At 59.6% G+C, this 14939-nt stretch overlaps 1 protein-coding gene across 2 annotated transcripts; it reads right to left on the bottom strand.

The window, feature by feature from the left end:
* Nucleotides 1-99: 99 nt before the first annotated feature.
* Nucleotides 100-14939, bottom strand: LOC105307885 (histamine H2 receptor). Of its 2 annotated transcripts, none has more exons than XM_011383554.1 (2): nucleotides 14901-14939; nucleotides 100-1618 (listed from the first exon to the last, which is right to left on the bottom strand). In XM_011383554.1, exon 2 carries the CDS (start codon nucleotides 1177-1179, stop codon nucleotides 100-102), a length of 1080 nt encoding a protein of 359 aa, XP_011381856.1. In that variant the 5' UTR covers nucleotides 1180-1618; nucleotides 14901-14939. The 2 variants fall into 2 exon arrangements, with proteins under 2 accessions (XP_011381856.1, XP_023380866.1); XM_023525098.1 differs by lacking the exon at nucleotides 14901-14939 and adding an exon at nucleotides 7593-7694.

Genomic DNA, 14939 nt, shown 5'->3' with positions numbered 1-14939 from the left:
AGGGTGCCAGCACCTCGCGAGCAGCCGCCATCCCGGTCACCCTTTCCGGGCTCCAGCCCCCCTCCCCGAGCCCCGTCCCACACGCCCATGGCCGAGCTGTTACCTGTCCATGGCTCCCCAGGACGCTGCGACCTCGCTCCCCCTGCACACCTGCAGCTTCAGGGGCTTCTCTTCCTGCCGCCCGGGCTCTTGGCTTTGAGTCCTGGAGACCCGAGAGCTGCTGGACACCAGAGAAGTCCCGTGGGCCTCGCGGCTGGCGGGCGAGCAGCGCAGGAGACGCTGGTACGCGCTGCGGAAGTCCCTGTTCAGCGTGGCGTACAGGATGGGGTTCAGGGCCGAGTTGGCGTAGCCCAGCCACAGCACCACCGCCTCGAAGGTCTTGTTGACGGCGTCGTCCCCTTTCAGCCCGCGGTACACGAAGGCGGTGAAGTAGGGGAACCAGCAGACGACGAAGGCCCCCATCACGGCGGCCAGCGTCACGGTGGCTTTGTGTTCCCGGATGGTGGCCGCCTTCCAGGAGCTGACGTGGTGGACCCGCTTGGCCTGGTCCCGGGCGATCTTGAAGATGCGGTAGTAGGCGACGCACATGACCAGCAGGGGCAGGTAGAAGGTGACCAGCCCGTCCACCAGGCCGTACACCAGGTTGACCTGGACCTTGCAGTGCGGGGCAGCGTCATCGATGGCGCTGGCCTTGTTCCTGCTGTTCCACCCCAGGTGGATAGACAGGAAGGACAGGGTGATGGACACGACCCAGATCAAGACCAGGGAGGCGGCGACCCGGACAGGGGTGACCAGCACGGGGTAGCGCAGCGGGGCCGTGACGGCGCAGTACCGGTCCAGGCTGATCATGAAGAGGTTGAGGATGGAGGCCGTGCACAGCATCACGTCCATGCTGGTGTAGATGTTGCAGAAGGCCTGGCTGAAGCTCCACCTGCAGGACAGCTGGTGGAGGGCTGAGAAGGGCAGCACCAGGAGGCCGAGGAGCAGGTCGGTGACGGCCAAGGACACGATGAAGCAGTTGGTCAGGCTGCGAAGCCGGCGGTTCAGGCCGACGGCCAGGCAGACGACCACGTTGCCGGCGACGGTGACCAGGATGAGGGCCGTGAGCACCGTGCTGACGGCAACCTTGAAGGCGGCCGAGTCCAGACAGGCGGACGAGGCCGTGTCGTTGGACGCCATCGCAGGAGCCCGGGCTCTTCCCCTGCCCACAGCCCCTGGCTGCTTCCCTTCCGGCCCCCCAGTGTCAGCCGCCGGGCTCCAGGCGGCCACCGGAGCCACGGGACAGTGTCCAGATGTGGGGAGGCCACAGTGACTGGCTCAGTGCCGGTTTTCCAGACGTGAATAAAGCAGAGTCCTCAGAGGCGTCGGCATGGGTGTGAGCAGAGAAGAGGCGAAGTCGGTGGCTGCAAGCCCAGCCCTCAAATCGCCCCCCGCAGAGCCGGCTTCCTCCCAGGCCGATGCAGGTCTGGCACCGAGACCGAGGCACTGGGCCACGTGTCTGGAGGTGGCCCTGCTGTTATTCGGGAAGGGTCATGTGGAGATGTGGCCGCGTCCTTCTCCATAGCCGACGGCCAGGCCCATCCCCGTGACAGGCGTCCGGGACTGCGGAGGGCAGGAGCTGAAAATGCAAAGGTCAGGCATTGAGCACTTTGAAAACGGAGCAAGAGCGTGAGCTCCTTCTAGACCCGACCTCCCTGCGAGATGCCGGGAGGCACGGCCGTCTGGGCGCCTGTCCTCGGGAGGGACCGAGGCCCTCAGGACGGGCAGCAGGAGTCGGATGCAGGGGCTGGGCTGCCCTGTCATCGTGTGAGGTGTGGTTGGAGGGGCTGGCACTGTTCACACCACAGAAAGAAGGATCAGACAGACTCCGAGCTCCTTCAGAACGGGTGACGTCTGCTTGTTCGGCGCCAGCTCCCAAGCCCGGCCCCGCCGGTGGGCTGAGAGTCTGATGGACAAACAATAACGCGGACAGATAAAGTAGCAAATGTGACGGGTTTACTGTAACATAGTGACGAGATCGCTGCCTGACACTGTCCTTTTACAAAACGTCACCGTGCTCTAAACCAGGGGCCCACGAGCTTCCACAGGAAAGGGCCAGGTAGCCAGGAAGGGGCCAGATATTCCCCGCCTTGCATCGTGCATGGGTCTCTGCTCAGCCCCGGCACCGCGGGGTAAAGAGCATCTGCCAGGCGACGTGCACGCGAGCCAGTGGGGCCGCGCTCCAGGAAGGCTTCACGGGGGACACTGAAATGTGAATTCCACCCAATTTTCACGTGTCGCGAGATAATCTCCTTTAGATTTCCTCCAGCTCTTCGAAACTATTTCTAAACTGTTGACACGTGTAAAAGCCGGTCTGAGTGCTTGGGCTGCATGGAGCCGGCAGGGGGCCAGGTTCACTGCCGGCGCAGTCTGCTGACCACGCGTAGCCGACCTGCTCTGTCCATCTCCCTGCATCTCACTTTTCCCATTTGGCGGCACGTGTGGTCCCGCCTCCAGGTGAGCGGGCATGGGACTCGGGAACCTTTCTAACGCAGTCCGTGGGGGGCGCGGGGCTGGCCCGGGTTCATACCGTCATCCCGCACCACAGGTATTCGGGTGGTTTCCAGTCCCTTCCTCCCTCTCTCCCCTCCCTCCTCCCCCCTCCCCCTGCAAACATTACTTCAACAGAACGGCCGCACACAATGCCTCCTGGCTAACCCTCAGAGACTCACTCCTCGTGGTGATATTCTGTGGTTCCCATTGATACAAAACGAGCCACGGGCTGCTTGATTCCTGGACGCCTTCTCTGGAGCTGACCCTGGTTTTGCGGAGAGCAGCCGGCACCGGCCGTCTCCTGAGATCTGGGCGTATGCAGAAATCCAGTCCCTCTCAGAAGCAAAGCTAACCGCCACGTGACATAAATGGAGCTTCTCCCAGGCTCCTGCCTGGAGCGGTTCCGCAACCCGAACTTGAAGAGCATCGTCTGGTCGTCACCACGGCGCCGATGCGGGCATCATGGCTCCCGGTCCCCCTCTGCCCTTCCATCGCGCTCAGCCACCCGGCCTCGCGAGCGGCACCTCTGCGTGTTATTTTTAGCAGGCCTTTTCATTACATAAATAGCCCGAGCAGCATGGCTGTCCCTGCCACACTTAATTAACTTCGGAGATGGCAGCAGCGTGAGAATCTCCCTTTCTCACCAAAATATTCTGAGTCTCCTGAACGGCCCGGTATAGGTGTTTTGGAATCGGACCGATCTTTGAGTTGATGTTTTGGGGTTTTCAGATCTGAATGAATCAGCCTCTCCTGTAATTAGAAATTCCTTCCTCCCTCTGCCTTCTCTCCCTCCCTCCTTCCTTCTTTCTTTCTCTGCCCTCCCTCTGTTCTATTCAGCAAATATTTCTTTCACAGCCTCCAATGTGCCAAATGCTGCTGCACAGTGACAAATGGGACAGCTGTGGTTCCTTTTGTCAAACGAGAACCACTTCTGTTGTATCTCTGTTTCACGGCCCAGGTCCAGAAGGTCCTGGTGACCTTCTGCATGGAGCACAATCCATCCCATACTCTGTAGACAGGATGATTGCCCTAGAGGACCACGGCACCCCCAAAATCACTGTCATCGCCACCATCGTCATCACCATTACCGCTAACGTAAAGGACACTTTCCTGAACTTTCCTTTCAAACTTCCAAAGCAATGACTTGCTTATTGCAGGAAACCAAGCGTCATGAGGTATACGGGAGGGGCCAACTATTTGGGCATCAAGCGCCCAAGCCCTCACACCCGGGAGGTGCCCGGTGCCGACCCCGTGGCGTGCTGGAGGCTTCCATCCCCTCTCTGTGCCTCTGCGTGTGCGCAGGCACGCGACGTGCTGGACACCGTCTCATGCACAGCGTACACGCGGCTCAGCAGCTTCCTTTCCTTCGTGACCTTAAAAAGCCCCATCGCGTAAGGGACACCCTCCCGGGCCGCTCAGATCTCACGCATTCTTCTTCCCTTCTCATCAGGAAGTGAAACGAAGTTCCCTCTCTGGTCCGAGGGAGTCCGCGAAGGCTCCTTTGGTTGGGTTTCCCACTCGGCGTGGATGAGGAATCTGATTTCCCCGGAGACATCTTACAGCAGGAAAAGAAGGCGCATTCATCGGGCACCACTGCGTGCCGGGCTCCTCTGGTCCAGCCGGCGGGCGCTCCTGAGAAGTGGGGGCTGGAGCACGTTCTGCATATACATCGACACTCGGGGCAGCGAAGGGAGCGCCAGGGGCCAGGAGCAAGGGCGTTCGCACCGCTCTGGGCTCCAATTCCGACGCTGCCATTCCGTAGCTCTGGGACCTTGGCCGCGGTGCTGCCAGCTCCCTGAGCCTTGGTTTTCTGATTTGTAAAGTGGGAATAACAACATGTCCTCCGTCACTTGGCGGACGGGAACGTGCAGAGAGTGAAGGTGTGAAAACCAGTGCCTTGCGCGTGGCACGTTGTATTATTTATGAGAATATTCTAAAGTTATGACAGACGGTCCCTGACTCACGGTCTCGACCTGACGACGCTGCGAAGGCCACGCGCGTTCGGGAGAAACTGAGCTCTGGGTCTGGGATTTTGTGCTTTCCCCGTGTTCGCGGTGTGCACGGAGGCGCCGCTTCAGGACGCTGGACAGCGGCGGCCAGAGCCGCTCCCGGCCGCCCCGGGTCGTGGGTGAATAACCGGGACCCTGCAGCGTGTTCCAGTCACGATATTTTCAGCTTAATGATGGTTTCTTGGGATGTAACCCATCGTAAGTCAGAAGCATCTGCATCTTATGATAAAGTTATTTTTATTATGTTCTAAAGCCGCAAGGCCAGGGCAAACACCCCATCTTTGTCGAGGGCCTGCCAGGGGCAGACACCGTGCCACAGTGGGGACCGCGACAGACACACCTTGGGGCTTCTCAGACAGTAGGGGACACAGCCGCGGAGCAACTCGCTGCAGAGTGGCTCATCTAATTGCAGTTAAGAGGCATAGAAAGGGGGTGGACGGGGCACCGCGGGAATGGCGGGGGGCGGGGGAGACCTGACCTGGAAGATACTGAAGCTTTGTGGGGAGGAGACATTCGAGATGAGATCTGTACAGACGGGAAGGAGGTGACTCAGTGAAGACGGGGACAGGCAGGGTCCAGGCAGAGAGGACACTGCCAGTGAAGCTCAGAGGGGGCGGTGGCGCGTTTTAACCCCGTCGCGGGGAGTGTGAGCGGAGGGGGTGGCCATGTGACTGGAAGGGAAGAAGGGTCCCCGCTGTCCTGCTCACCTGCTGCATGTACATCGGAGGTTGGGTATGGCAGTGGGGGCCGGCCGGGGCGGGGTCCAGCTGCCCCAGTTATCACCACGGCTTATGGGACACGGAGTCACTGGGGCCGGGGGAGGCGGTTCCCATCTTCCTGAGCTGTAACTTCTCGGCATGTCCCCATAACTGGCCCGTCGAAGGTCTGAGCACCTGGGGCTGAGGGCGCAGAGGGGCCCAGCAGCAGCCGCGCAGGAACGCCACCCCGTCAGGAGTCCCGGATGGGCCCAGACGCGGGGGGACATATGTCAGCCGGGCAGCTTGCGTGCTCTCCGGGGGCGCGACAGCTTGGGTGCTGATGAGTGATATGGGGACAAAGTGACCTCTGGCCTCCCCAGAAGCCCTCTCTTCCTACTTACGAGTGCAGGGCTGAGGTGCGGCTCCACTTAGGCTGACGCTGCTGTTAGGTGCTGGGGGGCGGGGCCCCTAGCTGGGCAGCAGGTCCTGTAACTGGGGGGCGGGGCCAGGTCAGGGAGAGACCCGCCCACACCCGGGACGTGTGTCCACCAGGCAGAGCTGGATGGAGGGACCAAAGTGGGCATTTCATCATGACAGATGCATCGCCGTTGGCAAACGGTGACCTGGACCAGAAGCCAGGACGCTGACCACTTCTCTTTGCTGAGTGCATACGGATAATTTCATGCCTCCGCGACGCAGAGGTTATTATTATTCCCATTTGACGGGCAGTGAAACTCAGGGCCGGGGCGGTTAAGTCGCTGGTCCAGGGGCACACGGCTGGTGCAGACGTGGCAGAGCTTTGCGTCAGGCCTGGCCGTGGCCTCTGAGTGTGCGTCGTCGTCCGCCCCACCCTGATACGTGCGTCTGGTCCGGTTCATTCTCTGAGGCCACCTCTGGGGACAACAAATCCCCTTAGTTATTGTTTGTCCGAGAGTCTATTTCTCCTTTTTTTTTTTTTTTTTTCAGTTGAGGCGAAAGCCATAAAACGGACCATTTCGTAGCGTGCGGTTCGGCAGCATTCAGAACCTTTATAACCAGTATCTCTGTCTGGCTCCAAAACATTTTCATCCCCCTCAAAAGTCAACTCCACACCCGTCCGCTGTCACGGCCCCCGTCCCCGACCCCAACCCCTTCCACGCCCCCTGGCAACCCCCGCCCTGCTTTCTGGCTCCACGGGTTTGCCTGCTCGAGGTGTCGTGGGCACAAAGTGCATGCAGATCGTGAAGCGTGGGTTTGGGCGAGGACCCCCAAGCCCCTTCTCCGCCCTCTGCCTCCCCTTCGCCCACCTGGGCGCTCAGGCCGAGTACCAGGGCATCATCCTTGACTTCCGTCTTGCCTTCATCCCTGCATCCAACCCGTCCGCAAGGTTGGTGGCTCTGCCTCTGAGATGCCCCTGTATTGGGTGCGGCTACTCTCCTTGGCCGCTGCCACATCCGGGTCCTGGCCAAGCCAGCACGGTCTCTCGCCGGGACTTTGGTGACCGCTCTGCACTGGCTTCCCTGCTGCCGCCAGCCTGCTCCCGTCTCGTCCACGCTGCCCGGTCTTACTCCCCTCTTGGCTCGCCCAGCCCCGCGGGGCCTGCACCCCACCTCTCCGACCTCCTGCGTTACCCCCAGGCCTCTGTGGGTACCTGGCCACACCGACCCTGCTCCAGTGCCTCGGACACGCTGACACTCCATCTTGCCCACGATCTGCCACTGACCTGGACATTTGTACCAGGGCACGGATGTCGGTTCTGCAAGGGGGCCCTGCTTGACCCCCAGAGGCAGCTCCCCCACCGCTCCCCTGGGCCCTCTGCGGAGCATGTGTTCTCCCTGGCATTGTCTTTGCTCGTCCGAGTGCTGTGAGCGCAGCCTCCACCCCGACAGGCACTTAACACTCATGGGACCGAGTAAATGCACATCAAAATGGTCGCCGTAACAGCATGATGCTCCATTTGCCGGGCACTCGGAAGGTGCCAGGCGGTGTTCGGAGCACTTTGCACACCTTATGTCTGAGCTCTGCCACGGCCCTGTCACGCGGGCACCGTCACTCACGTCCGTTTCATCGATGAGGAAATGGAGGTTTATGTCTTTTGCGACTTGGCCGGAGTCCACCGCCAGCCATGGGTTGGCCAGTGTGGGGGAGGCCTGGGAAAGGGGTGTTCAGGGCAGGGCTTGGGCTGGGCCAAATGAAAGTTCTGTCTTGGTTCTTCTGGGGGAGGTGAGACCCTAGATTGCCGGAGTTTGCCTGGGGGGCCCAACACTCTGCCCCCAGGGGGCAGGATGGGAAGGACACGGCTGGGAATCAGACCCTGCGTGTGAGTCCCTGGGGTGGCTCCGACTTGCTGTATTACTTCTCACAAGTTTCATACCTTCAACTTCCCAGCAGAAAGGTGAGGAGATGGGCTTAGCAGCTCAAAAGTTTCTTCCAGCAACCGTGTGTGTGTATGTGTGGACGGGGTGGGAGGGAAGGCGTCAGGAGACCCTGAAATATTAAAATAGGAGGGCTCTGGGTAGAAGCAAAACTCGGCGGTCACCTGGAGTTCAGGAACCCCTCCCACGGCATCCCAGAGAGGCAGCCCCACTCTCTCCTTGCATACCTCCCATGGCGGGGGGCTTACTGTCTTACAAAGTGTTTGTCAATCAGTCACAGCCCCTGAAAGCCACTGTAGACCCCTACTATACACTCTTACCCTGCTGCAGAGCAAATACATCGTAACACATGCACATTGCATGGAAAATATAATTCGTATGTAGCTATTGAGCATATTGAGCTGCCCCTGACTACCTGTCATCGGGTTACATTTGTTGATTGCCGATTAAACACGTATTCCTTGCAATTTGGTGGTCTGCAGATATTTCTGTAGGTTCCCAAAAAGCTAAGCCCCCAGAGAATAAGTCTAGGTCCCTTGTTCTGGGCAGCCCTGCAGAGCTCTTCGTTTTCTGGGTTTTCACCTCCCTGTGGTAACAGCCCTCAAGCCCGCCACCGGGTTGTCACCGTCACCGCCACCAGCAGCACCTTCACCTCCAGCAGCAGCCGCCGCTGCTGCCACCCGCCCCGGGCACTAGAACTGTCCCCACAGACACCATGGCTTCCTTTCTCCCTGTTCTTCCCCCTGACCTCAGTCCAGGAGGGTGTCGCCCTTCCAGCAAGGTACGGCTTGCTCTTACCGGCCAAAGTCCTCAGCCTTTGGGTCACCTTGTCACCTTAACAATATCAGCAGCAAACTTCTAACGTTCGCCAGGAACATTTATGCCTGCTGATTATCTTATGTAATCCCCCGCCCCCTCCCGCACGTCCACGGCGCCTCCACGTGCCCACGAGCTCATCTGGAGTCTGACAGGAGAACTCGGTGGAGCAGTCCGGGCACCCGTTGGTACCCCATTTTGCAAATGTGGCTCAGAGAGGTCCAGCGCCCAGGCTGAGGCTACACGGCTGGTCGGAAGTGGGAAGAGGCCTGTCCCGTCCACCCCACAACAGCCTGCCGGGCCCACGGCCCCGTGTCTCCCAGCTCCTCCTGTCCCACCCTCATGATTTTTGCCAAACTCATAAAATAATACCAGTGCTATTTCCTTTTACTTAACGTTTTTTGTTTTTTGGTTTTTGTTTTTTCCCCTTAAAGTGATTGCATTTATGCAAAAGGAGCTGCTTTATCATTACAGACACCACGAGGTTCCCTTCCCTGGGATAGGTCACCCTGAAAACGCACGCCCCAGGACACGCACACACCAACCTCGCTGCTCTCCTCACAGCTCCTGCTGTGGGCAGAGCCCCCCCCCCAACCCCCTCCCTGTCAGGAAGGCAGACGGCCCGTGCTGGGGAGGGGAGCGTCCAGGACCCCGCAAGCCCACCTCGGGACGCCAGCCGCACTCCTGGGAAGGGGCCAGGAACCCCCTGTGAGGCTCGGTGTCTCCGCTTGTGAAACGGGGAGGGTGAAGGCATGGTGCTGGGGCGGGCGGCGCCTCAGTAAATGCCACCCCCCCACTCCCCACGGCCATCTTCTGGTCTTTCCTCAGAAATGCTGGACTTCAGGTCGCCCCCTTCCTGTGAGAGAAGGCCCGAGGCCGCCAGACGGGGAGCCCTGCAAGAGCCTCGCAAAACACAGGACCTTGGAGGGCGGCGAGCGTGGGGGCGGCTCGCGGTCAGCCCCGGACAGTCTGCAAGGCCAGATGGGACTGCGCTGGCTTCGGAGGCTGTCCTCCTAGCCTGCCACCGTCGTGTTGGCCATGAGGCCCCTGATGAGAAAGTCTCTCACGGCCTCCGTGCTGGTCCTGCTCCCAGCTCTGCTTCTCACCAGAGGCCACTTGAGCCAGGCGACTGTGCTTCGAGCTCAACTTCCTGCGAGACGGGAATAATAATGCCAGCTGCACCAGGGTGTCAAGAGGCTTGTGGGGGTCAAGAGCAAGAAGCTTCTGGAGCCAGCCGCCTGGGTTACATTCCGGTCCCACTGCTGATCTCTGTGGTGGCCGGAGGGAGGAGTGGCTTGGCGTCTCTGCTCGATGTACCTCCGCTGGAGGGACGGAGGTCATGAGAGACCCTGCCTTACCTGACTGCTGTGAGGGACAGGTGGGCACATGGGCCTCAAAGCCCGGCGCTTCCTGAGAGCTCAGTGGGTGTGAGCAGGCCACGTGACGCGCACCCACTCAGCACGGGGCCGGCCAGACCTGGAAGCCCGCTTCCTGCAGCTCCTCGTCCAGCTTCCTGTCCCTCCTCGTCCAGCTTCCTGCCCCCTCCTCCCGTCGCACGCTCTGTGCTCCGGCCACCCAGAGAGTCTCGCCCTTTCTTTCACTGTCCACATACTCAGGGAGGATCTTGGGGTGAGAAGGTTTTTCTCCCGGGGCTGAGAGTGGCCGCGATGTCCAGTCCTTGCTGGAGCGGTCGACTCTCCTTTCTGCTGCTTTGGAGGCTGGGAGCCAGGTCAGGGCGGCCATGTGCGCCTGGAGACTGAACCCACGGGGCCGGGCTGGCCACAATCAGCCGCTCTGCCTGCTCTGATCCACGACCAGCTTGGCTCCAGCTACCTTTCCCTCCCTGCCACAGCGCAGGCCACGCCCTCCTGGCAGCGCCAGCATCAAAGAAGCCAGCATCAAAGAAGGGCGGAGCTGGAAGGACCCGGGAGAGGCAGCAGACGCCCCGTCTGGTTTCAGATGGGGCAGCTGGGGCCCGGGGAGGGGCAGCGGCTTGCCTAGGTTCACACAGTGATGACCGGTGTAGTCACGTGTAGAGCCCAGTTCTTTCAGCTCTTAACAGATAGTAAAAAATAAATAAATAAATAAAGATCAAAAGGAACTTTCAGATGTGCTAGAAGAAGCTGGGGGTCGCGGCCCTTGAGACTGAGCTGACAGGGAAAGCCCGGCTAAGGCAGACCCCAGAGAGGCCGTGCGAACGCTGATTGGCGGAGGACACAGCCCATGCAAAGGACTTGAGCGGGGACCAGCTTGCCACTTCGCGGACATTGTGGCCAGAGCAGAGTGGGTGAGGAGAGAAGGCGTGGGCGGGGCCCGATCGCGTACAGTCTAAGTGAGGGAACGGCACAACGAAATTTGAAAGGACGACTCTGATCTGAATAGACGGTTCTGCAAAGAAGACACGTAAATGGGCAACAGGCACCCGACAAGATGTGCACATTCATTAGCCATCAGGGGAATGCAAATCAGATGCCACGATGACACCACTTCACGCCCACTAGGGTGGCGAGAATCCAAAAGCCGGAGAAGTAGCACGAACGAGGAGAAACAGGGGCCCGACCACACGGCCGGCGGGAACGCGGAACGGCGGAGCTGCTTCGGAAAACTCCCTGGCAGGAACTCAGAAGGTTAAACATGGCGTTGTCACGTGACCTAGTAATTCTGCTCCTAGGTTGCATACCCGAAAGAGGCGGAAATACATGTCCTCGCAAAAACCCGTCCACCGGCGTCCATAGCAGCGTTACTGACAATTGCGCAAAGAGCAGAAACAACCCAGATGTCCATCGCCTGATGAGCAGATAAACTGCGGCCCCTCCACGCAGCGGAACGTTATTTTGGCCATAAAAAGGAACGAAGTATTGACACATGCTACGACATGGATGAACCTCGAAAACATCATGCTAAATAAAACACGCCCGTCACCAAAGGCCACACGGCGTACGCGTCCATCGATTCGCTGCGTCCAGAATAAGCACACGTACAGAGACAGAAACGGATGAGCGGTTGCCTGGCGCTGGGTCCGGGAGTGGCGGGAGTGACAGCCAGATCGGGAGTGACAGCCGGTGGGGCGATGGACTTGCTCTGGCATTGGATGGTGGTCATGGTCGCGCAACTGTAGCAGCGGTTGACGCGTGCACTTTAAATGGCATGCGCATTAGAGCTCTATAAAGCTTTTATGTTTAAGAAAGAGAGAGCCCACCGTGGGCGCTGCTGGTGCAGAGCGGACCTGGGCTTCGAGGGCCCAGCACCCAGGAAGGAGCCACCGGGGGCGGGTCTGGGGCTGCCTCGCACGGGCTGATCACTGCCCTGGAGCACCCGTCCCTCCCCACCCAGGGCCATTGACCTTTTGGACAGTATAATTCTCTGTCGTGAGGGGCTGTCCTGTGCATGGTGGGATGTTTAGTAGCATCCCTGGACTCTACCCACTAGGTGTCACCCTCCCCCCGCCCCGGTTGTGACAATCAAAAATACCTCCAGACATTGACAAAGGTCCCCTGGGAGGCAAAACCATGCCCAGTTGAGAACCGTGGTTCTAACCTCCCTCACTCACTTGGCGAGTTCTAGCCTGTCTTTCTGGAACTATCTCCCGTAGTATCTCTTCTGGGGAGCCTTCACCCTTCAACCTCTGAAGTCACATGGTTTCCTAAACAACGCTCCCATCAGAGTCCCGAGGACACTGTTGACACACCACTCTGTAGAGGTGGTGCCTTTGTACCCCGGGGTCCCCTGCATCCCGCACAGAGCTTGGAACTTTGGAGGTCAGTGCTGAGTCAGCTCTTCACCTGGACGGGACAGCGGGCAGGGCAGAGAGCACTCACCACCCCACAGGGTTTCTGTAATAGGCACGTGAGTGTCAGCCAGTTGGATCAGTTGACCTTCCCGTCTCTGGTCGGAAGGGTGGGCTCTGGATTTCAATGGCCTGGGATTCAGTCACGTGAGATACCAGGCTGGGCAAGTGGCTGAATGTATGTGACTCTTGGTTTCTTTTCTGTAAAATGGGGTATTGCTACTACCTACTTCACGAGGTTATCGTGAGCACACAGTAAGAATACAACAGATGCCAGATATTATCAGTATTAATGATTTACCGTCCCTCTTCCTTCTAACGGGCCAGCTGGGCCTCGACACAGAGGGGGGCCCTATCGCTGACACGTATCCATGTGCCAGCCCTGTCCTGGGTGCCGGCCAGGAGGAGGCAGGAGTGGTGGCTTAGTTATAGCATCCCCAGAAGCCAGACAGTTCTATGTTCGCTGATTGTTAAAGTATATGCTCACTGCGTAAAACCTGCAAAGTTCAGAAATTATGAGTCAGGGCACAAATCCCCCATAATGCCACCACCCACTGGCAAACATGGTTAATGCTCTTGGGTCTATTTTCTTCTAGGCTTTTTTTTAGTGACCGCCACCAGTTTGTGACCGTGCCACACACATGCCATGCACAGCATGCCCCCCATTCACTAAGCGCTGTCCGTTTTCAGCAGCCACATGGCTGTCTCCTGATTTACGTAATCGGTCCCACATTGTTGGACATTTAGGCACTCGGCTTCCTCATGAATATGTCTGCATTTGGAAGAGCCTCGGTCATATTCCGCTCATTTTGTTTGCATGTGCTCTTCTTCTCTAAAAATGTTTTTGGCAAAGGAACGTCCCTAGCCTTTCTGGACATCCATTTTCCCACCAGCAAGGATTTCCTCTCCGAGGCCGAGCTAAATCCTTGGGATTGGGTCTTAATCCTATTTCTCCTTCTCCGGGGTGTCAGTGGAGATGGACCGCAGCTGGCCTCATTTTCCCCTCGGATGCCTTGTCTGGGACGGTCAGTTCAGTTAGTCATCAGCAGAGGATGGAGAACGGAAAGTGCCCGTGAAGGCAGGAGAGGCCGAGGTTCATGCAGACGAGGTAGCTGGGACATTGGGTAGAGGGAGGGAGAGACGTCGGGGGGATGGGGCGGGTCTGCCTGGCATCGGCCTCCCGCGTGGCGGTGAGCAGTGGCCTTCCTGCCTTGCAGACCCCTGGAGGAACCGCCCGCGAGGACACCCCAGCCCTGCTGCCGGCCTTCAGCCCCTTCCTAGTGCAGGTGGGACAAGGACCGCACGCTGATTGGGTGGTACCTACCAGGTGCCAAGCCCCATGCTAGACACCTTTCGCAGCCTTATTTTGGGGCTGGTGCGATACTTTTAGAAGCCGTCCAGAGCCGGGCAGACCTGGGGCCACTCCCAGCACAGGCACGTCCTACCAGTGTGGCCCTGCAGAGGTCACGGGCCCCTTGTGAGCCTTGGTGTCCTTGTCTGTACGCTGGGGCCTAATGGCACCTGCTTCCCAGGGCTGCTGAGATGACCACGGCCACTACCGAACGCGCAGCACACCAGGACTGCACCGGGCAGGTGCTGGAGAAATGCTCTTTTCTCATTCTATTGAATTTCCCCCCTCTCAGGGTCAGAGATGCTGAGACATGGATTTAATGAGCTTTCGTGACCTACGAGGGACTCGTTCGCTAGTAGGTAGGAATTCATAACTTTCTATTACTAGTCAGGAAACAGAGGCTCGCGAGGATAAAGCCAGGACTCTCCACAGGTCCGGAAGTGTGGTCTCACAGCTTTCGCGTCTTGGAGATCCATCCGGATGTGTGTCCGGTTTGGGGGCCCCTCCCCCCAATCCCCTGGGCCCTGCTTCATGCCCAGAGGGGCCACTGACCACCCCTAGGCAGAGGAGACCAGAGGGGACCCGGTGATGACAGATGAGTTCCAGGGAAGCGACAGGCTCCTGGACCGTGCGCCCCCACCTTAGGGTGTGACAGCCGCCATGCTGGGGGCGCTACAGCCCCCGGGAACTTTCCTGTGCCGCCTCCTCATCCTCACGGCCATCTAGCAAGCCACTTTCAGGGGAGGAAACTGAGGCTCGCTCAAGGTCAATTGCACGATTTAAACAGAAGAAGAGGAATTCCTAGGCGCAGCCACTTTTCGGGGCTCACCCCACAAGCGAATCGCTCACCCGATGCTCCCCAGGACTCCCCGGGGGCGAGCACCGCGGTACTCGCTCCCGGGCGTCGGGCATGGGGGCGACCTGGGAGGACGAAGGCTCCCGGAGGAACTGGGGTCCCCCCCGCCCCGGCCCCCCCCCGCCCCCCTCTGCTGGCTTTCCTTAAGCAGAAAGCCGCTCCATGCTCCAACGCCTCCGCCCAGACCAGGCGACACACCAGGGACTGTATCCGCGCAAGTGGACTTGGCAAAGCCACCCCCACGCGGCCGGAGGGGACACACGCCCCACCCTGCGCCCCGAGCGCTGCCGCGGGCCGGGGCTGCATCCCGTGCTCGCCGCGCCCCCAGGGTCACGGAGAAGGGAACTGAGACTCGCGGCCGGAGGGAGCCAGTTGCCCAAGGTCATGCACAGCCAGCGAGTGGCGGGGCAGGGGCTGGAAGCCGGGATCGGGGACACGACGGGCCACGGGGACCGCGCGACCGCACCCAGGCCCGCGGGAGGCGACGGCCGCCTTACCTGGAGCTGCTGCCGGCGACAGTGGCTCCGCCGCGGCCC

The sequence above is a fragment of the Pteropus vampyrus genome, unplaced genomic scaffold, assembly GCF_000151845.1.
Source record: "Pteropus vampyrus isolate Shadow unplaced genomic scaffold, Pvam_2.0 Scaffold524, whole genome shotgun sequence".
Classification (NCBI taxonomy): Eukaryota; Metazoa; Chordata; class Mammalia; order Chiroptera; family Pteropodidae; genus Pteropus; species Pteropus vampyrus.
Note: the sequence above shows the minus strand (reverse complement) of the source record. Positions and strands in the feature narration are given on the sequence as shown.